The sequence below is a fragment of the Danio rerio genome, chromosome 12, assembly GCF_049306965.1.
Source record: "Danio rerio strain Tuebingen ecotype United States chromosome 12, GRCz12tu, whole genome shotgun sequence".
Lineage (NCBI taxonomy): Eukaryota > Metazoa > Chordata > Actinopteri > Cypriniformes > Danionidae > Danio > Danio rerio.
Window position 1 is genome coordinate 2,873,621 of NC_133187.1, and position 27,354 is coordinate 2,900,974.

The following is a 27,354-nucleotide window of genomic DNA, read 5'->3' on the forward strand; positions in this document are numbered from 1 at the left end:
AAGCTTTATTTAATTTATACAGAAATGTTTAAATGTATAACTGGTAGTTATTACACCTCAGATCAATGTTTTGTGTCTAAAGGTTTAGTTTTGTGGCAAGTAGTCATGTAATAAGCTGGATAATGTACATACAGCCAGTTGTTTTCACTAAATATAGACTTTCAGTCTTATACAACAGCTGCTGATAGGCCTGTTGGGCTTTATTCTGCAATAAAAAACAGCTGGATGTGTGTTATACTTTGTACAAATCCACATGTGGGTTTTATTAACCAAGTGCTGTGTCAAAAATGGGCAAAACCAACAATTTGGTACATTTGGTATTATTTCTTATAACTCAGTGATGTCCAGTTTATAACTTGGGCATAACCCAAATACAGTTGAAGTAAGAATTATTAGCCCCGTTTATTTTTTTCCCTAATTTCTGTTTAATGGAGAGCAGATATTTTTCAACACATTTCTAAACATAATAGTTTTAACTCATCTATATTTTATCTTTGGCATGATGACAGTAAATAATATTAGACTAGATATTTTTCAAGACACTTCTATACAGCTTGAAGTGGCATTTAAAGGCTTAACTAGTTTAATTAGGTTAACTAGGCAGGTTAGGGTAATTAGGCAAGTTATTGTTTAACGATGGTTTGTTCTGTAGATTATCTAAAAAATATAGAGCTTAAAGGGACTAATATATTTGATCTTAAAATGGCTTTTAAAAAATGTAAAACTAGCCAAATTAAAACAAATAAGACTTTCTCCAGAAGAAAAAATATTATAAGACATACTGTGAAAATTTCCTTGCTCTGTTAAACATCATTTGGGAGATATTCAAAAAATAAAATATCTAAGTGATATTAAAAAATATTTTAAAATATTTTTACTTCAACTGTATGTCCAGGTTAGTTAAGCTAAATTAATAGATTTGTGTTAGGACTGTCCACAAAGCAGTGCAATGAAAACGAGTGCAAAAACTAAACACTTTTATAAACACAGCCGGTTTCCTTCAGATATACAACCTCCCTGCCTCAAACATCAAATTCGCCAAATGACATGAATCACATATTTCAATCTCAGAATAATTCCCTTCGCCGAACACATTTAGAGACACAAAAAGAGATCCAGGAAGGAATATATATTTAAATGATCCGTCAAATAATAAACTAATTAAAAAAGGGCAAATGTAAAAATTAGGGATGTTATCATTAGGTTTATTTTGATGCAGTGATTTCCGGCTAAGTGGCATCTGTCAGTTGATGTTATTAAGGAGTATAATCACTCCTGCGTGTGATATGTCTCGAAAGGTCAACTGAAGATAAGCTTCTTCAGGCCTGTGCATAATTACAGCACATAATCCAGACCACGTGCCTCTGCAGCACCGGCAAAACCCTACTCCGACAGCAATTGTTTCAATAGCAAAGAAAAACCTCCATAGCTCCTCAATGATTAAACAAGCTTTTGAATGAAGTCAATTTGGAGGTGGATGTCTGAGTTGGTAATCCTAAAAGCACGGAACTATGTGTCTCACATGATCATTCACTTGCTTGGATGCTAGCATTTATATGTGGAATCCTCACCTGGGTCTACTTTCCGACAGAGTTGAGCTCTAAATTTCATTGCACCCAAACTTTTCGCACATTAAAAAATAAGCTCAGGTCAGGACCCATTTTTTCCATTTATTGCATTAATAGCAAGTATTTGGAGAGGTGTTTTGACAATTCACAGCCACCATACAGGCAAAAGCCAAAGAACGCCGTCTAACAAATTAATCCATTTTGCCTTGCAGCTCAAAGCAGTTTCTGGCAATCGCTGGTTCAGATCCTGGCTGAGACAGTTGGCATTTCTGTGTGGAGTTTGCATGTTCTCCCAGTGTAGGTTTCCTCTGGGTGTTCCAGTTACCCCAGAGTCCAAACACATGTGTTAGATGTAAATAGGATGAACTAAATTGGCTGTAGTGTATGAGAGTGTGTGTGTGTGTGAATAACTGTGTATGGGTGTTTCCCAGTACTGGGTTGCAGCTGAAAGGACAACCACTACGTAAAACATATGCCGAAATAGTTGGTGGTTCATTAAGCTGTGGTGAATGATAAACACCTGATAAATAAGGGACTAAGCTGAAGGAAAATGAATGAATGAATGGTTGAGAATCACTGCTGTAGCCTAATGTATGCTCTCTGTGTGTGTGTGTGTGTGTGTGTGTGTGTGTGTGTGTGTGTAAGATTGTCCATATCTTTGACACACTGCAGTCTCTTTTCGGGATTTCAAGTCAAAAGATACAATATTTCCTCTTTCTTTTTAGTTTTTTCTTGTTGTTGTTTTAGCAGCAGATCCCTTAATACAGGGGTGTCCAAGCTCGGTCCTGGAGGGCTGGTGTCCTGGAGAGTTTAGCTCCAACTTGCTTTAACACACCTGCCAGGAAGTTTCTAGTATATCTAATAAGTGCTTGATTAGCTGTTCAGGTGTGTTTGATTAGGGTTGGAGCTAAACTATCCAGGACACCAGCCCTCCAGAACAGAGTTTGGACACCCCTGCCTTAATATGCATCGGTTTCAGTGTGCAAGGTTTTTGTGCGTTACAAATGTTTATAATTGAAAAAATATACAAAGATTTTGGATTCACACTAGGCGTGGGTTTCAGTGCTGATGCATAATTATTATGGCAACAGCCAATTGGACTACTCTGGACCACAACACAGCTCAAAAATGTTGCCAATATTAAAAAAAAAAATAGACAGACATTACATTTCTAGCACTTCAGTAATGTAAGTGTCCATTTTTAATACGCAAGATTCTACTTTCCTGTTGAAAATTGCATTGTAACCGTAAGCTGGCCAAACATAATTTACCAAACAACTTTTGGATTGATCTCCATTAGAAACTTAGAGATGTGGATTTAGATGGCAGTTAAATCACCATGCAGCCTCAATAGCCCCTTTCACACATACAGACCTTTCCGGAAAATTACCGGCAATTTTCCGGAAAGGTTGTATGTGTGAACAGGTCCTTTTTGAAAATACCGGTAAATTCGTTCTGGCTATTTTCCGGAAAGAGAAGTTGTAACATTACCGGCAATTTGCCGGAATGCTGCGCTGTGTGAATGCAGAAGGAAGATTCCCGTAATAAGCGCGTGCACGTCTAGAACGTGCTGACGTGAGACGTCTGCTTTAGCCAATCACAACAGTCAGACGCATTTACGTCCGCGCGGTTTGTGAGGATAAAAGCCTTTGAATATTTTTCCAGACGCATTTAGCTGCTAGAAGTTAGTCAGATCACGTTTATATGTTCTTCTTAATGCCAACTGTGTAAATAATCATCGATGAGATGCTTATGATAAGCCGTTGTTTGTTTACCTTCAAGCTTTGCGTGTGCCTGTGAGCGCCTGCACACGCACATATTATGAACATCTCGACATGCGAAATGATCCTGCGAAAGTTGTTCACAATATTGATCATCCACAGAGTTTGTAATTTAGTCAAATGTTTACAAATACAAGCGCAGCCGTTTAAAGCTCATTTGTGGTGAATGATGTCAGAATTTACCGGTATTTTGGAATGGATGTGTGAATGCTCTTTTCCGGAAAATTTCCGTAACGTCCTCGCCTGTGTGAACAGCGCTTTTTTAAATATACCGGTAAAGTCGTTCCGGAAATTTTCCAGATATTTACCGGTATCACTGTGTGAAAGGGGCTAATGTCTGACCAAAAAAAAAAAAAAAAAAACAGTAGGCAATTTGTAAAAACACCAACATTCTGAATTAGGATGGAAGTAAAGTCACTTAACTGCCCCTTAGTAAATAGAAAAAATCCCTTAAGCCTCCTTTCCACTGCACACAACAAACGACAAGCGACAGACCGGAAGTCATTCATTTCCAATGGAGAGTAGTCCGGTGTGGAGTCCCGATCATCTCCATATGCGGAAAATTCAGATGCAAATTGAGCTGCGGATCCATTAAAATAACTGAACTCTTGCAACTAGACCTTAGCGACCGGATGTGATGTATTCCAATGTTGTTCAAGCAGGTCCGTGTGCGCGAGATGAGAAATAGGACTTTATTTGGTTATTTTTTGAATCAGAAAAATTCTTAATTAAAAAAAAAAAAAAATTCTATTCATAAATGTAATTGATAAAGTAATAAAAAATATAATGCTTTATGTTGTCTCCACATTCCCTCCAATATTTTTAGCGGTCTGAGTTTCTAGTATTCATTTATTCATTCATTCATCCACGGAGAATTGCTTATGCGCTCCTTTATTTCGGACACTGCGAGAACAGCTCTCCCATGGTGCACGTCAGAACTGAAAATTATGTGCGGCTGCCACAAGAGGGCGTAATCCGACAGTCATGTCCAAATGTCATGTGCAGTGCAAAGGCAGCTTTACACCCTGCAGTTACCATCCAAATAAGGTTATAGTAATGAGTTTGATTCCCAAAGCAAATACATTTGAATAAAATGTTGGCAAATGCACGAATAAAACAAAGAAACAGCACAATGATGAGTATATGCATGTCCAAGACTGCTTGATTATGCATTTCAGGTTTAAAAGAACACAATTTGGGCAGCACGGTGCCTTACTACTTAGCACTGTCGCCTCACAATGTGAAGGCTGCTGGTTCGAGTCCCAGCTGGGTCAGTTGGCGATTCTGTGTGGAGTTTGCATGTTCTCTTCGTGTTGGCGTAGGTTTCCTCCGGGTGCTCCGGTTTCCCCCACAGTCACATGCGCTGTGGGTGAATTGGAGCTAAATTGAGTGTAGTGTATGAGTGTGTGTGTGTGGATGCGAGTGTGTATGGGTGTTTCCCAGTACTGATTTGCAGCTGGAAGGGCATCGACTGCGTAAAATATATGCTGGAATAGTTGGGGGTTCATTTCGCTGTGGTGAACCCTGATAAATAAGTAGCCAGAGGAAAATTGATGAATGAATAAACACAATTTGCCTGAATGAAAGGGCATGACATCCCTAGAACACTTGAGCCACAAGCCCTTTCCCTCGAGTTTTCCTTCTCCACAAGATCAGCAGACATTGTGACACTTCTCAAAGAGACATGGATGCTGACAAAATGCCACACCATGGTGAGAAATGAGAGGTCTTCATTACGGCTTGACTCTGTGTGAGATCGTTAGCCTTTAATGTCCCGCCGGCTTTATTTATCTTAATTGCATCACTGCTTTGTTTTTGTCAGTTCATTTGAGACTGCTGTGAACACGTATCTTCTCAAGACTTGCTTTGGTTGTTTTATTTAACCAGAAGAAGATTGGCATTTCTTTGTGACTTTGTCATTATCATTGCGAAGAGTTGAATTAATTGCGTCTTTGTGAAGTTGTTTCTTTTTTTAGTCGTTAACTGTTGCGAATTTAAGTGTTATGAAGTGCTACTGTGGTTCTTTCGGTTTTAAATGAATATGATTTGTGTGGTGTTTAGCTGATCCAGCCAATGACGGCCAGCTGGAGAGAAATTTCAGTTTGATGCTAACCACTTGAAGTACTACCAAAATATATCTTACTGCTCTACACTTAGAAAACAAAAGTACAAAACCGGTGCAAACTTCAGAGTTTACTTTTAGGTAATATGAGGTAAGCATTGTACTTTTTAGGTATTAATATGTACCTTTAATGACCTGGGGTGTATTTTTTAAAACCATCGTTAACCAACTAAGGTTGCAAGTTCCGTCTTTACAAACATAGTTCATTGATTTGACGTTTCCCAAATCCGTCATTCCAACGAACATTCGCAAACTGCGTCGCAAACTTGTGCACTTACAACTAAACCTCTTGAGCTCTAGTTAGATGCAGTTCCTGGCTGTGTTCTATTCGCAGTTATCCTCCCTATATGCCCCATTTCGTTTAAAACATTCTAATTTTTAAACTAGAATTTTTTTTAAAGCATTAAAGTTATCACTCAACTGTACGTTCACACCGAAAGCAGCGAGAGCGTCAAAGTAGTCGGAAGTCATTCATTTTCAATAAGAGCTGGTGGCGTTAAGCAACAAGGAGCAGCGCGGGCAGTCTTCGCCGGTGTAACGAGGAGAGTTGAAATCAAGTCAACTTTATGGTAATGAGCTATGATGCTGTTTGGCCACAAGCAATCAGAATGAAGAAGTCCACTGCTTGAGAGGAGTCCAGAGAACACAGTCACTGTGAACGTTGGTTCTGACCACAGTTGTTCCCAAGGGTTTGATTATTGCGGTCACCGGATTTCCAATTATTTGCACTGATGTCTTACAGGAACATGCATTAAAAAAGTTACTGGCGAGTTTCTGATGTGCATAATTTTATTTTTATTTTTATATAAATAAATAAAAAATGGAAATATCTCATGCAACAATTCAAAACAGCATTGCTGCTTTAGGATATTTCAGACATATGGACACTTTAAATAATTAAGTGGAGCAAAGCCACACCACATGCAACTTGACCTTCCGTTGTTAAATAAATTTGATAAAAAGTGCATGACATTTTCATGATAGAAAGCATGTTTTATGCAGGAATGTAACTGATATGATATGCTGCAACGGCCCCTTTAAATACGAGATCAATGTAGCAACCTTTGACGCTCACACCGCCTTCGGTGTGAACGCACAGTTAGGTGAAATTTGCTTTCAGAAAATGTTTACAGTACAGTTTTAGCGATCTTCATGTTTACAATTGCGCTCCCTTCGCAGTGCACTTTGAAAACATTGATGTCATTTTGAACACAGCCGAGTGGAATTTATATTATGTCTTCAAAGCTAGTATATTTTTACAGTCATCGCTCCAAAGCTTGTGAAAACAAGAAACATAGCATACATTAATGCTTTTATTTCATAGTAGGTTATTTATTAAGAAATGTAGCCTACTGTATATGACATGGGCCTGTTGGCTAGAACATTTCTGCAGTGGTTTGCATGTGTCAAATTGTAAAAGTAGACTTTCAAACAAAAAAATTATAAATAAAAATTTCCTACTTATTAATAATAATAATCATCATCATCATCATTATTTTATTATTAAAGCATGATTTTTTCATTTTCTAATAAATAATACATTTCATTTCTTAATAAATAGCCTCATTATTTATTTATTTATTTATGATATTAGAATAGTGTTAGCTTTTTGTAAGTGACTTTATATTTTAGAATGGAATATGTAATGTTCTTAATAGTATTTGTAAAGGCAACATTGGCCCTGTATGTACCATTTGCATATATTTCAATGGAATGCGAGTGCACCAAAACTAATATTGGATTTTATTTTAAATGCATGTGCATGTAAGACGATATAATTTGCACAAAGAAATAATGGGGTTCTTCTCTAAATAAGTAGTTACTCCACCCCGTTTAGAGCATCATTATGGACATTTTACATTATAGCTAACGTGGTTCAAAGGACAGATCTGCGACAGAGAAACCATGCGTTTTGGGAAACACTCGACACTTCATCGTTCTTTTCCCAAACAATGCATTATACTATGATCGTTCAGCTGCGAGTTACATCGATGTTCAGGAAACGCACCCTTTAGGTACAAAAGCATACCATTTAAAAATGTACCACACCAATGACATGTTTTATCTCTTTTTTTGCGAGAGTGTGTGACCGTTATCAATAAAATACACAATTATAGTAAAATTACTCTAAGAAATTATTATTAATACAGCTAGATTAAATAAATGCAATCAGGTGATTCATTAATAACCATGACACACTTGATTAAGAGTTCACCATGCAGATTTCACTCATGTTCAATGGGGTTTTGTGAATTGACTTAAAAGAAAATCTACTTGGTTTAAAAGTGTTTTCTTAATGAGCTGTTACTTTACATCTGAAAATTGGACTTATTGTATGTAAAATGTTACTGGTGTATTGTTAAAAAGAACTATGAAAGTAAATATGTATCTTTGAATGATATTAACTAAGTGGTGAAAAATAACTTGACTAACTGCCTCTCTTGTTTTCTGTCTCAGCTGGGGAGAAAGACAAGGCTGCCATGAGCCACGAGTCCTTTCTACTGATGGCAAACACTCAGAGTGACATGGACGACTGGGTGAAGGCCATCAGGCGGGTCATTTGGGCTCCTTTTGGAGGAGGTAAAAACCAGGTGGAGCGCAAGCTTCAATAGGTCACACTCAGAATGATATACAGTTGAAGTCAAAACTATTAATCCTCCTGTAAATTGTTTATCTTTTTTAAATATTTCGCAAATGATGTTTAACAGAGCAGGGTTTTTCCACAGTATTTCTTCTATATTTGTTCTTCTGGAGAAAGTCTTTTTTGTTTTTATTTGGCTAGAATAAAAAGCAGTTTTTAATTTTTTTAAAGAAATGTTAAGGTCAAAATTATTAGCCCCTTTCAGCTATACTTGTTTTCGATAGTCTACAGAACAAACCATCGATATACAATACCTTGCCTAATTGCCCTAACCTGCCTAGTTAACCTAATTACCCTAGTTAAGCCTTTAAATGTCACTTTAAGCTGAATACTAGTGTCTTGAAAAATGTCTAGCCAACTATTATGTGCTGTCTTAATAATCTAAATGGCATGGCTATTTTTAAAAGAAACACCTGTGTGCATGTTTAAAGAACATATTAGTAATATAAAGAGGATTTATATTATTAAAATTTAATAATTACCACACTAAAGTACCTAAAGAGTGGATTGTAAAGCTTTAGTGGATGTTAAATATGCTTTATAAAACCATAAATGCCAACGAAGAACATTATTTTGTAGGAATAGGCTACCTTTTAGACATGTAATCATTATAGTATTAATTTATTACTAAATTAATAATGTCTTATATATCAACCTAGTAATGGGGAAACTCATCCACTACGGCCTATTTAGTTTGTCTAATTCCTCTATAGCGCTTGTCTTCGGATAACCCGGAGGAAACCCACACCAACCATTACCCTAACCTGCCTAGTTAACCTAATTACCCCAGTTAAGCCTTTAAATGTCACTTTAAGCTGAATACTAGTGTCTTGAAAAATGTCTAGTCAACTATTATGTGCTGTCATCGTGGCAAAGATAAAATAAATCAGTTATTAGAAATGAGTTATTAAAACTATTTTATTTAGAAATGTTTTGGGAAAATCTTCTTTCCATTAAACAGAAATTGTGGTAAATAGAGGGCTAATAATTTAATAATAATTAAGAATTCAACTGTATATAGTTTGAGGAGGAAAAATAAACTTTTGTGAAAAAGTTATGTTAGATAATCCATTAAAGTTCACACGATATACATCTCTCATGACAATGTTTTACTACAAATAAATAAACCAAAAAAATAATAATAGGAATTGTAGTTAAGCCATAGTAACCAACAAATTCACAGTGATACACTACTTACTCGAGTTGACCATGTTTTGTGGTTGTAATCAATGCACATATGGTTTCTACACTTATACTATAATAAATACATGGTTTATTTTCTTAATTGTTGGTTGTATAACTTGTTTAAGACACTAAAATATCACTGAGCTGTGATGCCATCACTTTGAGGAAAAGTTGGTTTTATATTCGCACATTCGTTTATTGACATTGTGACATGCACCCTATATTCTTTACCATGGTACTTTGAATATTCAGTCTAAAAATGACATGCAAGTATTACTTGAAAACAACATCAGCACTTTATATGACTGTAAACAATGTTGTACTTTGATAGGCTGCTGATATAGTGTCAATATTTAGAGTTTGCAAAGAATATTTTGGTGAAATTATAATAGTAAGGAGTAAGTCAGAAAGTGCGAATATAACATTAACTTTACCTCAAATGCCATTATCATTCAAAGCAAAGCTAATACACGTTTCAGCTCTAAGTTATGGTCACTCAAAAATGTGTCTTGACCTCAGTAAAATTATTAAAACATGTTGAAGTTATCTATTGACAAACATTAACAAGACATTGAGATTTTCTTACCGTGGTGTTGATATTGGCGGGAACATTTCCAAGTCTTTTCAACCAAAGTACTGACAACAAGAAGAAAAAAATTAAGTAGATGGGTATATAAATATTGGAGTAAATTTGGTTTTATATTTGCACAATCGTTCATTGACAACATGACATGCGCCCTATATTGTTTACCATGGTACTTTGAATAGTCGGTCTAAAATTACATGCAAGTACGACTTGAAAACATCAGCACTTTATATGACTGCACAATGTTGTACTTTGATAGGCTGCTAATAGTGTCAATATTTAGAGTTTGCAAAGAATATTTTGGTTTAATAATAATAGCAAGGAGTAAGTCAGAAAGTGCGACATAACATTAACTTTACCTTAATTGCCATTATCCACAGGTTAAGTTCATTCAAAGCAAAGCAAATACACGTTTCAGCTCTAAGTTATGGTCACTCAAAAATGTGTCTTGACCTCAGTAAAATTATTAAAACATGTTGAAGTTATATTTTGACAAACATTAACAAGATATTGAGATTTTCTTACCGTGGTGTCGATATTGGCGGGAACATTCAGTCTACTGAACTACTGACAACAAGAAATTTAATTAGATTGGTATTTAAATATTGGGGTAAACTTGGTTTTATATTCGCACATTCAGCCTTTCTCTTTAATAGGCCTATTATTATTTCAGAAACGTATTATTTGCAAATTCTAATAAGGAAAATAATATTAGCAGCGGACTATCAAACTACAAGTGTTCAATTAAATGGTGCTAATGTTGTTTTGAAGTGGGCTAATGGTAATACTGAACTTCAATGTGATTTCAGACCGAATGTAAAACAAACTAAATTTAGATTAATTAACTTTTTAATAAGCTTTTTGACGATATATATGTATTAATTATACATTTATGTTTTGTTGCCGATAAAACGCCACATCAATTCGCGGGAATATACCACAAACAAAACAACGGCTTAACTTACCTGAGAAAATCTGCATGCAATAGTTGCTCCAACAGGAGGTCGAGGAAAACAGAAGATATTCGTGAAAATGACTAGGCTACTTGTTTATTGTCTTTACTTTTAAACAATCTAGTGGCCTTCGTAATTGTGACTATTTCCTTTACGTTCGTTTGGAGTAAAGCAGGTCCGTCAGACAACAGGAAGCGACCAGTCACGTGTTAATAATAATATTTCTAATAAATGTTACGCAAGAACGTTGATTATTTTATCAGAAATACGTTTTAGTAGCCTATAGAGATAAAGTTGCTTTTATATTCGGATATTCAGCATTCTCCTTAATAATATAATTTCAGAAAAGTAGCTATTATTTGCAAACTCTAAATAGTGAAATCATATTAGCAGCCAATGACTATTAAAGTACAACATTGTTCACAGTGAATTAGATAGTGTTAATGTTGTTTAGAAGTCATACTTGCATGATAATTCAGATTGAATATTCAAGGTAACACGGTAAACAATAAAATAAGCTGCTAAATGAACGAATGTGAACATATGAAACCAACTTTACCTCTATTTGTAGCCTTTGCAATGTCAAGGTGTCGACATATCTGCCAAAGGGTGTATATTGTGCAACAAATTATTCAAATAATGAATAATACACAGGCCATTATAATACTTTTTGCCTTTAAATGCACTTCCGAAATTACAATAACTGGCCATTAGCCTACATATGCAGATTAAACATTTCTGAAAACATTTAAATCAAATAAAATGGCATCATTACAAAGAACTAGTTTGGTTAAATGAGTATCTGAAAAGGTGTGATGAGAATTAAGAGAAAAACTATTGAAAAATGAACGCCTTATGACTCAAATTAATATATTTTATCCAATATGTACAACAGTAGTGCCATGATACTCCTTATAACCTAAAACAACCAGGTACTTAATATGGTAGCTTGCTCTTTACTCTTCTAAATAAAGGACTTTTGCAGGGATGTCATGAAAAATACTTATTGTTTGGGGTTCTTAAAACAACAACTTCTCTCTGTGTATAGAAAATGTTAATAATCTAAATGGCGTGGCTCTTTTTAAAAGAAACATGGAACAATTTAATAATATGAAGACACCTTAAAGTACCTCAAGCATCTTTTGTGGATTGTAAAGCGTTAGTAGATGTTAAATACGCTTCATAAATGCCAACAAAGGACATTCATTTTTATCTTTAAGACATGTAATCATTATAGTATCAATTTATTACCAAATTAATAATGCCAATCAATCGATTTAACAATGTTTTAGATATCAAAGTACAATATAAAAAACTATACACTTAAAATGAGCTGAATCAACACTGTTCTCATATATTGGGGGGGCATACTTAAAACCTAAAACAATCAAAGTACTGGTATTTAACCAGTAACTTAACATGGTAGCCTACACTAATCGTTTAAATGAATAACTTTTGCAGGGATGTCATGAAAAATACTTATTATTTTGGGGTTCTTAAAACAACAACTTCTTTCTGTGTAAAGAAAATATTAAAAATCTAAATGGCATGGCTATTTTTAAAAGAAACACCTGTGTGCATGTTTGAAGAACATATTAGTAATATAAAGACGATTTATATTATTAAAATTTAATAATTACCACACTAAAGTACCTAAAGAGTGGATTGTAAAGCTTTAGTGGATGTTAAATATCCCTTCTAAAATCATAAATGCCAACAAAGAACATTATTTTGTAGGAACCTTTAAGACATATAATAAATATAGTATTAATTTATTACTTAATTAATAATGTCTTATATATCAACCTAGTAATGGGAAACATCCATATACACACTCATGCACTATACAGCCTATTTAGTTTGTCTAATTCCTCTATAGTGAATGTCTTCTGAGAATTAACCCGGAGGAAACCCAACACGGGGAGAACTTGCAAACTCCGCACAGAAGTATACCAACTGAACCAGCAGGGACTCCATTCAGCGACCTTTTTGCTTTAAAGTGACAGTGCTAACCACTGAGCCATCATGTCACCCAAGTTTTGTTTAATCCACTTAAATTGTGGAACCCAGCTATTTTTACAATGAATGATGTTTGCCGTTTGTTCAAACTACTTATTTAAAATGAATAGAAACAACACAACTCATATCGACTTAAATCTGTAAAAACTAATACATTAATTCCTCAATGTAGTCCTGACACAAATCGACTGTGTGAAACCCAGCATTATATTATAGTGTAATACATTTTTTGTATGGATTCCCATCAGTGTGTTTTGCCCGCTACTGAACTGCTGCATCTCCACAGGTATATTTGGGCAGCGTTTGGAAGACACCGTACAGTATGAGAGAAAGTTTGGTCCTCGACTGGCCCCTCTCTTAGTGGAGCAGTGTGTGGACTTCATCAGAGAACAGGGCCTTGATGAAGAAGGACTTTTCCGGATGCCAGGACAAGCCAACCTCGTGAAGGAGCTCCAGGAGGCCTTCGACTGCGGAGATAAACCTCAGTTTGACAGGTACACTGTAAAAAAAAAAAAAAAAAAAAWATATATATATATATATATATATATATATATATATATATATATATATATATATATATATATATATATATATATATATATATATATATACACAAACAAAAGTCATGACAACAAATGTTTTTTTAGTGCTACGTTAGCTCATTTTATTGAGTTATTCAGGTTTCATCTAATTTTGCTAAAGTTGAACTTAATATTTTGAGTCCGTTTAATTGAAGTTGAGATGACTATAGAAAATTGTATTTGATTTAACAAAAAAAAAACTAAGCTGCAAGAATTTTTACAGTATACTGAGCATAATCATTCATTCATTCATTTTTTTTCCCCCGCTTAGTACCTTTATTAATCGCCACAGCGGAATGAACCGCCAACTTATCCAGCATATGTTTTTAGGCAGCTGATGCCCTTCCAGCTGCATCCCAGTACTGGGAAACACCCACACACACTCATTCACACACACTACGGACAATTTAGCCTACCCAATTCACCTATACCGTATGTCTTTGGAGTATGGGGGAAACCGAAGCACCCGGAGGAAACCCATGCAAACACAGGGAGAACATGCAAACTTCACACAGAAAAGCCAACTGACCCAGCCGAGGCTTAAACCAGTGAACTTCCTACTGCGCCACTGCGTCGCCTGAGCATAACCATGAAATAGATAAACATACTCATCAACATTGGGATGTAAAAATAAGGGATAATCATAATATCCAGCATCTCTTATTGATAATGGAGCATTTCCAACAGTCATATGCTTTCTTGAATTTACTGATTTGGAGAATGCATAGGATAGACGCATGTTTTTAATGGAGGGAATGTTTGCTGTTTGTTCAATCTACTTATTTAAAATAAGTCAAAACAGCACAATTCTTGAGGTTTTTTTTTTTTGGAGAGAAAACTGTATCATGTTATGCTCAACCTACCTAAATCTGTAGAAACTCCTAATTAACTCCTAATTAATTCCTTCATGGACATTTTTCCCCAAGATTAAAAATGTTAAAAGAAGAATTAGTGACATTATTAGTGTCAATTAGAGAGATGATATGTCAAAAAAGCAGGATATTAATATGTTTTATTACAGGATTTTTGTTTCATATTTTGAAATTTAAGTCCTCTACAATATATTTCTCATTTATTTAATTTTTAATATGTTTTTGTTATTTTATTTAATTAATTATATATATATATATATATATATATATATATATATATATATATATATATATATATATATATATATATATATATATATATATATATATATATATATATATATATATATATTTATTTTTATTTATTTATTTTTTTTGGTGTATTTTGCAGGGACAGAATAAAAAAAATATTACAGTCAAATATTTAAACAGGATGATAGTGGGATAGGATAGTAAAGGATGTTGGAATCCAGGGGTTGCAGGGTGTGAATAAGCATCTCGGACTGTGCACACAGGGTTCCATTCAACTAATTGTTCAAGTGGTCCCAATGCAAATCGATTAAGTTAACAGTACAAATTTAGGTGGATCTCAAAAAATCTCAAGATTTGTGTTGTTTCAGCGCATTTTAAATAAGTAGTTTGAACAAGCAGCATTTTTTGAGTGCACTAACACTGCCATTGCTGTCTTTAGTAACACTGACGTCCACACTGTGGCTTCCCTGCTGAAGCTGTATCTCAGGGAGCTTCCAGAACCAGTGGTTCCCTTCTGCAAATATGAAGATTTCCTCACCTGCGCTCAGCTCCTGACCAAAGATGAGGAGGAGGTTAGTGAACACATGACATTCAAAACACTTGAGGATACACTAAAAAAAAAAAAAGTGTAAATAAGCAGTTTTCCATATGTAGGGATTTCTGCCTTATTTCTGCTTTAGAATTGCATTATGAGATCTTGATCTTCCTTCTGACAACTTTTACCTTAAAACCATTGGAAAAGTGACTTTTATGAACATTTTAAAAATGTTAATAGAATCTGGCCCGCTATACAGAAATGAACGTAATTCAATAAATAACCACCGGGTGTCGCTATTACATGCATTCAATTAAGCAGCAGTTCTTGTTATGATCTATCTATCTATAGTCCCTTTATTACTCTGGGGTCGCCACAGCGGAATGAACCGCCAACTTATCCAGCAAGTTTTTACACAGAAAATGCCCTTCCAGCCGCAACCCATCTCTGGGAAACATCTACACACACATTCACACACACTCATACACTACGGACAATTTAGCCTACCCAATTCACCTGTACCGCATGTCTTTGGACTGTGGGGGAAACCGGAGCACCCGGAGGAAACCCATGCGAAGGCAGGGAGAACATGCAAACTCCACACAGAAACGCCAACTGAGCCGAGGCTCGACCCAGCGACCTTCTTGCTACCTACTGCGCCACTGCCTCGCCACATTAAGTTATATGTTGTCTTATATTAAAACTAAAATAGAGCAATAGTTTTTAAGTTATTTTTTTGTAAAAAAAAAAAAAAACTATTTTAAAAGAAACCATTTTAAACATAAGACGAACATGAAACTTTTCTATTTTCACAAGCTACATTTTTAAAGTACATGAGAATAATACAGGGTTGCCAGGTCCACATTTTTATGTGATTTTTACATTAAAATAAATGTATAAAAATAACAGAAAGAATTAAATGCTTTTTAATGTATGGGGATGCCATATGTTGCTTTTTAATATTTGAACTAATATCGTTGAACTACTTTTGTAAGGCAGACCTGGCAACCCAGCTTAACATTACGTTACAAATTGTCATTAGTTTGAAGCTGGTTTGTAATGATGAACACACTAATAATAATTGCCTTAAATATATCAAATGAAGGGCGAAGCAGTGGCGAGAAGCAAGAAGGTCACAGCAAGAAGGTCGCTGGTTCGAACCTCGGCTCAGTTGGTGTTTCTGTGAGGAGTTTGCATGTTCTCCCTGCCTTCGCGTGGGTTTCCTCCGGGTGCTCCGGTTCCCCCCACAGTCCAAACACATGCGGTACAGGTGAATGGGGTAGGCTAAATTGTCCGTAGTGTATGAGTGTGTGGATGTTTCCCAGAGATGGGTTGCGGCTGGAAGGGCAGTAAAAAACTTGCTGGATAAGTTGGCGGTTCATTCCGCTGTGGCAACCCTGGATTTATAAAGGGACTAAGCCGACAAGAAAACGAATGGACAGATCTGCTCTGACCTGTACTCGTTTGTTGAATTAGTTTTGTATTGAGCTGTGTGTGTTAGAATTAGTGCACAATATTTCAGCACTTCAAATCAAAATGCATATTTATGAGCTCGTAAAACAGAAATCTGTCACAGTCAGGATGCAGTTTGCTGGCCAATATTCCTCCCACATATTTCACAGCTGACATGACGAGATGCACAGATTCAGAAGATGCGTGAAGCTACTAATTCCTATATTAAAATCAACTTCAAACACTTTTAACACTTACTGAAGGCTCATTCTCTGTAAAAAACACCATTATTTTCACTTGAAACAAGAAAGAGTTTAGTTGCTTCACTGGATTTATGTTTCCACAGGGAATACAGGAATTAGGGAAGCTCGTGATGACGCTTCCAGCTGCCAATTTCAACCTTCTGAAGTATATATGCAAGTAAGTCCAACAACATCATTTTAGACACATTTCTATCGAGTCATTTTGCTGGTTCAGTGCTGAAAGTGAGCTCCTTGCAGATTTCTGGATGAAGTGCAGTCTCACTCACATGAAAATAAAATGGGTGTGCAGAACTTGGCCACCGTGTTTGGACCAAATATGCTTCGCCCTAAAATGGAGGATCCAGTAGCTATTATGGAAGGTAAGCTTTAAATAATTAAATTAAACCTACTGCTTTGTAAAAGCGCAAACCTGATTTCAGTAAGTAGGACATGTTCTTGGATTTACATATATGTTGATCCTGGAACAGCACTCATATCAGCCAATCAGAATTAAGGAACACATTTATGTAAAGTTTAGGCTTATGGTTAGATTTATGAACTTCTACATGATTGTTATCCAACTATTATTCCCCTCTGATTCTGGGAATAATTTACAGTTATGGTTGGGTTTAGGGGGAGGGGATAGATATGGATTACATTTTCCAACAGAATTGATGTTCCAGGATCAACATAGATTTTAATTCCAGGATCGTATCATACTTGGCAAAATCATGACATGCTTTGTAAAAGACGCTTCAAAAACAGACACCCGAGGGACAGGTTATTGGCTTAAAATATGCTTTTCAGATGTTATAAGTATGTTAGTTTTAAGGATATTTATAAGCTAGTGTGCTACAAGTTACTTTTTTGACTGTTTGGCACCATCTTGTGTCTGAATAATGCGCAGGTTAGTGTATACTCCATCAGCTGTTTTCATTTCTGTCAGCTTTGTGTTGTTGACTGTTTGGCGCCATCTTGTGTCTGAATAATGCGCAGGTTAGTGTATACTCCATCAGCTGTTTTAGTTTCTGTCAGCTTTGTGTTTTCGACTGTTTGGCGCCATCTTGTGTCTGAATAATGCGCAGGTTAGTGTATACTCCATCAGCTAGGTTCATTTCTGTCAGCTGAGTATTTTTGACTGTTTGGCGCCATCTTGTGTCTGAATAATGCTCAGGTTAGTTTATACTCCAGGGGTCACCAACATGGTAGCCCGCCAGGTTCACATGAGTTGCCCGCAGGCCTGTTCTAAAAATAGCTCACCATAACACCACATATGAGTAAGCTGCATCTAACACTGACGCGCACCTCTTGAAAAATCTTACTAGTGCAAGCTCTGTGATGGGTCGGCTTGGTAGCGGTGATGAGTGTGTGCAGTGCTGAGAGCCACAAGCCTGATGGAGCGAGTGTTTACATGCGTCAAGTCCTGTGGAGGCGCTCCAGATGGAAACTTTTGTTTTGTGTTTACCTTATGATTAAAGTTTATGCACATCAGTCGGTTTCTGCCTCTAAATGAGCAAGATTGAGCTACTTGTACATTAAGATAGTGTTTAGAAAAAAACAAAACACCCGCGAAGAAACTCGACACAGAGTAGGGCTGGGCCAATAAATGATATTTTATCGAATCATGATACAATTTACGTCAATAACAATGATCAGCTCTGGACTTGTATTATCTATGTTGATCTAAGAGCCAATCACACAGCAGAAATGTGCAACAATAGGAATCGAAAAGTGTGTTGGTATTAGAGATGTACCAAATTTTTGGCCACTGAAAATTTATCGGCAAAAATATGTTATGCCATTTAACGGACCCTCTAATTTCTGTGCCTTCAGTCAGCCTTTAATGTCAAGCCGTTTTTAACATATGTGTGTTTTCCAGGCACCTCTCTGGTTCAGCATCTCATGACGGTGCTCATAAGCGAGCATGATCGCCTATACACCGAAAAAGACTCCGAAGCCTCTCAGACTCAGACAGAAGACCAAAACCAGCAGCAAAATCAACCCTCCACCCTTGTCGACTGGATCTCCGAAGAGGATCTGAACACCACCGGCCCACCGACAGCCAAAAATGACCCTTCCAGCAGCAGTGCCTCGTCAGTGGACGGCGTTTCCACATCCAAAACGATGCCTCAGGGAAAAGGAGAGACGGCTGTGAGTCCTAGTAAACAGCCTAAGACTCTTCCAGGGTGGAAATATACGTTTAATAAAGGCTCCTCTCCAAGACCGCAGTCTGCTAAAGTCAGTGGATCCGCGGTGGACGTGTCCTCAAGTGGGAACTGGCTCATGAATGGACTCTCTTCACTCCGTGGACACCGGCGCACCTCTTCTGGGGAACGTTCAAGAGATTCGGGTTCCTCTCAGAGACTTTCCACTTACGATAACGTCACGTCTTCGTCCAGTCTGGGTAGTGTATTGAGTATGGACAGCACGCCGTGGTCCAGCTCATCGTGTGAGATTTCAGTCCCAGACTCTGGAAGTGATCCTTTGGGAACTGAAGACGGGCCGCAGACGGAGCCTAGTGTTCTAGAGGAGCGCACCACTGATGATGAAACCAAGTCTACTGGACAAGAGGACAGTTCAGTGGAGCACCGAGCCAGTGGTTTGTTTAGAAGTGATAATGGGAACGCCGCAGCACCGCTTATTAGAGTTGTGGATGAAGATGCTGATGAAAGTACATCATCTCTGGTCAATGTCGTGGCTGAGCTGAAAGAGGAGCTGAGAGCGCAGAAACAGACGTATGAATCTAGGATTAAAAAGTAAGGCGGCTGTTTGTGAATGAGTGCAGTTTCATTGTTTTAATAAAGTATATTAGTAATATCAGTAGTGCTGTCAAGCGAATAATTGCAATTAGTCGTACTAATAATAATATTTCAAGGTAATGTTATGTAATAATGTTGATTTATGTTATTATAATCATATATTTGCATATATTTTCATGGCAGGGGTTTACTTTTTTTTCTTGTTTTACTCAAAACACCTTGAAATGTGCTTCCACGATGTCCATAACTGTCAATTACATATGCAGATTAATTCATTACGTTTGCCTCTGACCAAAATCCAGCATCTTAAACCATCATCATATTGACATTTATTCATCAAGTAGGCAACCTAAATCCATCATCTGATAGGCATCATAGTGGTAATGTCCACACAACGTCAAGCTGACGTTGATTTTAGTTTGGCTGTTGGACATTGCTCACTCTCAGAAATAAAGGTACGTGAGCTGTCACTGGGGTGGTACCTTTGTACCTTTGGTACACATTTGTACTTAAAGGGTCCATATTGGTACCTTGGAAGTATATATTAGTACCTAGAAAATTTAAGAGGAACACTTTTGTACTTTTTAGGTACTAATATGTACCCTTAAGGTATTAATATGAACCTTTTCGTTACAAATTGCACCTTTTTTACCTTTTGAAAAGGTACCACACCAGTAACAGCTCCCGTACCTTTATTTCTGAGAGTGCTGTCGGCCTGACGTTGAGTTCTGACGTCAAACCGATTTTCATTTCCAAACAAAACACAACGTCCCCAGGATGCTGAGGTACAACGTCAAGCAGCAGTGCCTCGTCAGTGGACGGCGTTTCCACATCCAAAATGATGCCTTAGGGAAAAGGAGAGACGGCTGTGAGTCCTAGTAAACAGCCTAAGACTCTTCCAGGGTGGAAATATACGTTTAATAAAGGCTCTTCTCCAAGACCGCAGTCTGCTAAAGTGAGTGGATCCGCGGTGGACGTGTCCTTAAGTGGGAATTGGCTCATGAATGGACTCTCTTCACTCCGTGGACACCGGCGCACCACTCTAGGGAACGTTCAAGAGATTCGGGTTCCTCTCAGAGACTTTCCACTTACGATATGTACCCTTAAGGTATTAATATGAACCTTTTCGTTACAAATTGCACCTTTTTTACCTTTTGAAAAGGTACCACACCAGTGGCAGCTCTCGTACCTTTATTTCTGAGAGTGCTGTCGGCCTGACGTTGAGTTCTGACGTCAAACCGATTTTCATTTCCAAACAAAACACAACGTCCCCAGGATGCTGAGGTACAACGTCAAGCAGCAGTGCCTCGTCAGTGGACGGCGTTTCCACATCCAAAATGATGCCTTAGGGAAAAGGAGAGACGGCTGTGAGTCCTAGTAAACAGCCTAAGACTCTTCCAGGGTGGAAATATACGTTTAATAAAGGCTCTTCTCCAAGACCGCAGTCTGCTAAAGTGAGTGGATCCGCGGTGGACGTGTCCTCAAGTGGGAATTGGCTCATGAATGGACTCTCTTCACTCCGTGGACACCGGCGCACCTCTTCTGGGGAACGTTCAAGAGATTCGGGTTCCTCTCAGAGACTTTCCACTTACGATATGTACCCTTAAGGTATTAATATGAACCTTTTCATTACAAATTGTACCTTTTTACCTTTTCAAAAGGTACCACACCAGTGACAGCTCTCGTACCTTTATTTCTGAGAGTGCGGTCAGCCTGACGTTGAGTTCTGACGTCAAACCGATTTTCATTTCCAAACAAAACACAAAGTCCCCAGGATGCTGAGGTACAACGTCAATCTAATGCCATATTGCCGTCTTGTGCCTGCTGGGTGTTTAAAGCCATTATGGTCATCATACACTCTCAGAAATAAAGGTACCTGAGCTGTCACTGGGGTGGTACCTTTTCGAAAGGTACGCATTTGTACCTAAAAGGTCAATTTTAATACCTCAAAGGTACATATTGGTACCTAAAAAGTACAAAAGTGTTCCTATTAAAATTTGTTGGTTTTAATATTTACTTTTGACGTACTGATATGGACCCTTCAAGTACAAATGTGTACCTTTTGAAAAAGGTACCAGCTCATGTACCTTTATTTCTGAGATGGTACAGTAAACATCCGTCATCTTCTCATCAGTGACCTGCATCTAAACAGACTCTGGGTCAATGCGTGTAAAGATTTTGGACATCCTCTTGGAAACTTTTAATGCTTCCAAACAGTTTGCTGTAATTATAAATCACCCATGCCTGGAGGTAGTTCATGATGATGCGATTTACCTTCTGTATAGATTTGAATGGACAGGAATCACAGGACTGATATTTATAATCCTCATAGATGGGAAAAAATAAAGTAGTGACTGCAGGTTGAAGGAAAACAGTGGAGTAAAAGTACCAATACAGACTAAAAATGTACTGAAGGGAAAGTAAAAGTAGAACTACTAACTAAATTACAATTCCTGAGAAAAACTACTCAATTACAGTAGTTTGAGTATTTGTAATTAGTTACTTTACACCACTGTAAATACCTAGTAAATTTAAAAAAACAGAGCCCTATTAGGAAGACAGTGGTATTTATTAACTTAATAAATAAAAAAATCAGCAAAAATAATAATAATAATAATAATAATAATATGCAATAATCTAAATAACCCATATGTTTGCATCAGTTTTATTAGGCATATACAGTTAAAGTCAGAATTATTAGTCCCCCTGTTTATTTTTTCCCCCAATTTTAAACGGAGAGAAAAAATTTTCAACATATTTCTAAACGTAATAGTTTTAATAACTAATTTCTAATAACTGATATATTTTAGCTTTGCCATGATGACAGCACATAAAATTTGACTAGATATTCCTCAAGACACTTCTACACAGCTTAAAGTGGCATTTAAAGGCTTAATTAGGGTAATTAGGTTAACTAGGCAGGTTAGGGTAATTAGGCTTATTGTATAACGATGGTTTGTTCTGTGGATTATCGAGAAAAAATATAGCCTAAAGGGGCTAATAATATTGACCTTAAAATGGTGTTTAAAAAATTTAAAACTGCTTTTATTCTAGCCGAAATAAAACAAATAAGACTTTCCCCAGAAGAAAAAATATTATCAGACATACTGTGAAAATTTCCTTGCTCTGTTAAACATCATTTGCGAAATATTTAAAAAAGAAGAAAAAAAAATCGAAAGGGGCTAATAATTCTGACTTCAGCTGTGTATATTATGTTGTTTTGTTTTTTAATTGGTTCAGTAGTGATGGGGATGCATGTATTGTTCACTCACACATGCATGTGTTCTGCCCTCTGCAGGCTGGAAGAGTCAAACACAGCCCTGTGTGCTCATATGGAGAGACTTGAGCAGGAGATGGAGCAGGACAGGAAACGGAAACGAATGCTGGAGATCAAACTCAGAAACTCTGAACGTGCCCGCGAGGACGCAGAAAACCGCAATCGCCTACTGGAGAAAGAAATGGAGGACTTCTTCTCCACGCTGGGAGACCTGGCTCTCGGAAGCCGCACCAGTGACATATAAAGCAGAAATAACACACACACACACACACACACACACACACACACCCAAAGTCAAGAGGACCACGCAAAATGTTGATTCAAAAAGCACTCAGGCGTCTTCATAATTCATACCGACAACTTTATGTCTGTAAAATTGACTCTTTGTTGTATTTTAAGCCTGATTCGATGAAATAAGTACAAGAGCATCTTTTGCATGTTCGAGGATTCCAGAATGAATACTAAAAAGGTACAAGCAGATCTGTTCACGTAAAAACAGTGAGTAAACCTGTTGCTTTAGATTTATTCATTAAATGAACTGTTAACAGGCCTGTAGCCAGGGGGGTTCGGGTGGTTAAAAAGAACTATCCCCCCCTCCCTACTAACAAAGGTCCAAAACTTGCCATTGGTCCTGAATTTTAGCCACTATAGACCTTTTTCTTGGAACGCAAAATTACCCATTATGCTTTGCGTGTATGCGCTAAGAGAATGCAAAGAACTTCCGGTCGGCAGCTGATGCGTGTAAACAGTCGCATTTGGACAGCTTTGAAACAATAGTTTTAATCTATTTTACCTGCTTTTATCCTCTTTGAACTAATACTGTTGTCCATCAGCAGCATCTCCTGGACTGATCATTTAAAGAAATGTGATCTAATAGGATGGAAAGCAGCTGCTGTGAGGCGTTTTCCCCTCGTTGTCAGACGGCATCTTCTGCAGTTTAAATGAAGCCTCGTCATCACTAAAGTCAACATTTTCTCTTTATTTCAAATATATAACCAGCCCAAACTAATGCAGTTCACCAAAATGTTTGACACACACACTTAGCCAATACTGTGCCACTGACACACTGATTTAATAACTGTGACTGTGAAAATATAGGCTAGAGTCATTTCAAAATGACAGAAAAACACAAACCGTGGTGAATACAACACACGAAATAAAACACAAACGGCTCGCGATTAGAATGAACAGCAAATCAGCAGCAGAGGATCAATAACAGACTTTTATTGCTCATTTTTGTAAATTGCACGACTTTCATACCTGTTAAGTTTCATGCCAGTACTCTGGTTTGCTCTCTCTCTCTCTCTCTGTGTGTTAAAGAGCCGCTGAGCTAACACTGTATTTCTGACGGCAGACACGTGAACTAGGAGAACGTTTTTCTCGTATTTCTGACGCGCTTGAACCACATGTGACAGATTATAACGGCTTTAACAGACACATTTCTAAGTTTTGTGTCACAAAAACACTCTGTTCTCCATTAAAAACGTCATTGAAACCCATTTTCGGAGCGCAAATTACCAGTTGTACACGCTGTAAACGGAAGTTTTTAGCATTCTACCGGAAGACGCTGGTCGCTATGGCGCCCTCCATGCAGCAGCCATGAAAAAGGTCTATATTCTCATCTATTTTGACTGCTATGGCATCATAAATTGTGGAAATAACCCATTGAAGATGTTAAGAAAACGCAAAATATGACATGTGAAGTCAACTGACTACAAAAAATCAAAAACATTTTACAAGTAGCCTAACTTTTATTTTAAATCTGGAACCTTATTCATGCAATATAGGCCCCTTAACCAAGGTGAAAACCGCAATTCCCAAGCGCGTACAGGGTTCAACGTTAAGGATTATTTCCACTGGCCTGACTGGACCAGTGGTTCAGATTTTTACTTGCCCTGCCAAAGTTTTCACTGGCCCCACCAAAAAAAATAAGTGAATTGATATTTCTTAGCCACATATTTTAAATAATGTGTCAAAAATAAATGTCTGTGAATCTAGAATTTAAATATTTTATAAATGTTAAAAAAAAATAGCAGTAAAATATAGCAGTATGGAAAATGTGCATGTATTTTATTGCAAAACAAAAAGTGACTGACTTAAAAGTGACGGCAAACCAAGCAAAACCCACGTCGTCTTGTACCCATGTCAACAGACGTTTTCTGTTAGCCTCATATTTTGATGTGACGTCAGGTTGCCGTCTCTTTGCTGTACTGGTTTTTACCAGGTTATGGAAAAAAAAATACTTGCTTACAACATCCAATCAGATATACGAAAACGATAAGATATGGTGTTTACGACTTCACAGAGAAGGCAGCATTCAAAGACTTAAAAGAACAAATAGTTTCTTGATTCTCAGGGTGCTTTCACACCTACACTTTTGTTTCGGAACGTATCTCGTTTGCCCAGTTAGCACGGTTCATTTGGCATATGTGAACAGGGCAATCGCGCTCTGTTCCACGAAAAAAGTAATCGCTCCGAGATTGCTTGAATGAGGTGGTCTCGGCTCGATTGAAACGAACCCTGGAGCGGTTCGATTGCAGTGAGAAAGCGATCCGATCCGAGCGCGGTTATATCACAGTGTTTTATGGATATGTAATAGGCATACGGCTATATGAAGAGAGAATTATGAGTAGGGCGGGAAGTTTCGCGAGTCTCCGGATGCCCGCAAACAAGTGATGATCTCCCGGTAATCTCGCGTCTCTCTCCCAGTCCTCAAATAGGCATCGTCGCGCACCCTTCTCACCCCTCCCCACCGCGTCTCTCCTCAGACACGTCACGCGCGCACCCTGTCAATCACAACCAAACCACCACCTCTCCTGACAGCTGAGCGGGACGCTGCAAAAAAAACCCTGACACTCTGACCAATGTGAGGAGAGTTTACTCGCACGTGACTTGTTTTAGCTCTTTTGGTCCGATTAGAAACTTTGCAGTGTGAAAGCGAACCGCTCCAAGAGCAAAGAGCAACAATGTAACAATTTTAATCTCTGTTTCGGAACAACTGAATCGATTCACAGGTGTGAAAGCACCCTTAGACTGTATTTGCATGCAATTGATAAATAGTAGCAGGCAAATTGAAATTTAGTGACCTGATTGGGCCAGTAACGATTCTGTCTACTGTCCCGAGCATCTCTTACACTGACACCGGGCCATTGGGCAGTCCTTATTGTTGAACCCTGGCAAATTGAACCGTGGAGGTCGTACCGTACAGTTCAATATTACATTGAGAACCATGGCATCCCTAGTAAGTACACAATGTAAACGCAAAAGAGTCAAGCTTAAATGATCAAAACTCTTGGGGAGTTTTTAAAATAGGCCTATTTTGGAAAAAAAGGTGTTGTGTTCCTTTAAGACAACTTTCTTTTTTTAAGTAACTAAAAGCTTTTTACAGTATTGGTACATTTAGCAGACCACTGCCCGAGAAAAACACAGAGGCTGGGACGGTGACTTGTGTTGAGAATGTGATCTCACTTGGTTAAAATGGCGGATGTTTTGGTGCACTGTCAAAGCCACTTCCCATTTACACAAAAAACACAACGCTGTGACTTTTGTCAGTCGATCGAATTTATTTGACACGGTTTAAGTGTATAGAAGGTCTAGAAATGCTCCGTGGATGTTTCTTAAAGTGAGTGATCAAATGTTATAGATTTTGTAGACTCGGCTCATTCTCTGAACTGTTGCATAGTAGGTCATATATTATATATTAGCATGATGGCCGTGTAGCCTAATGGTTGACTTTTGTTCCAGGCTGCTAATAGGATCGTTTCAGGTTCAATCTCCAGAAGAAGAGACCCAGAAACTGGACATCACCACTGTGCCCTCAAGCAAAACTGCTTTTTTGCTGCTCAACATGTTTCGGTTACTCAATCCAGTTGGATGTTACTAGACGGACAGCTTTTACAGAGGACATATTTAGAGTATGTGAAGATGTTATACATCATTATGATTGTAGACTATGATTATTCATGAGGATTAGTCTCGTGTGCTGTGCTGAAAAGTGTCACTGTTGGTGGTATGTCATTATTCACAAAGATTTAAATTAAATGGTAAACTTTAAAGAACGCACCTGATCTGTTGTCTGCTTTGTCATCGGTTACACAGAAGTGTCTTATTTTCTATGAATTTGCAAGAGGGTAAATAAGTAACAGTTAGCACTATACTGTAGGTCCATTAACCAAGGTGAATTAATGTAAACGAAATGGTAAAATAAATACCAGTTAGCCCTATAGGTCCATTAACCAAGGTGAATTAATGTAAACGAAAGGGTAAAATAAATACCAGTTAGCACTATACTGTAGGTCCATTAACCAAGGTGAATTAATGTAAACGAAAGGGTAAAATAAATACCAGTTAGCACTATACTGTAGGTCCATTAACCAAGGTGAATTAATGTAAACGAAAGGGTAAATAAATACCAGTTAGCCCTATCGGTCCATTAACCAAGGTGAATTAATGTAAACGAAAGGGTAAAATAAATACCAGTTAGCCCTATAGATCCATTAACCAAGGTGAAATAATGTAAACGAAAGGGT

General features: G+C 37.3%; 1 protein-coding gene and 1 long non-coding RNA gene across 2 annotated transcripts in view; one reads left to right on the plus strand and one right to left on the minus strand.

The window, feature by feature from the left end:
- Positions 1-26,887, plus strand: part of arhgap22b (Rho GTPase activating protein 22b) — a 50,614-nt gene extending 23,727 nt beyond the window's left edge. The window contains exons 4-10 of the mRNA XM_678124.11: positions 7,929-8,051; positions 13,142-13,349; positions 15,000-15,132; positions 16,894-16,967; positions 17,048-17,169; positions 18,669-19,545; positions 22,847-26,887. Coding sequence (XP_683216.6) covers positions 7,929-8,051; positions 13,142-13,349; positions 15,000-15,132; positions 16,894-16,967; positions 17,048-17,169; positions 18,669-19,545; positions 22,847-23,069 — 1,760 coding nt within the window. The 3' untranslated portion in view covers positions 23,070-26,887. The remainder of the gene's footprint in view (positions 1-7,928; positions 8,052-13,141; positions 13,350-14,999; positions 15,133-16,893; positions 16,968-17,047; positions 17,170-18,668; positions 19,546-22,846) is intronic.
- On the minus strand, positions 12,861-23,038 carry LOC141376736 (uncharacterized). The gene is made up of 3 exons (XR_012387777.1): positions 22,821-23,038; positions 14,980-15,111; positions 12,861-13,354 (listed from the first exon to the last, which is right to left on the minus strand). It is a non-coding gene; the product is annotated as an uncharacterized lncRNA (long non-coding RNA).
- Positions 26,888-27,354: the final 467 nt, after the last annotated feature.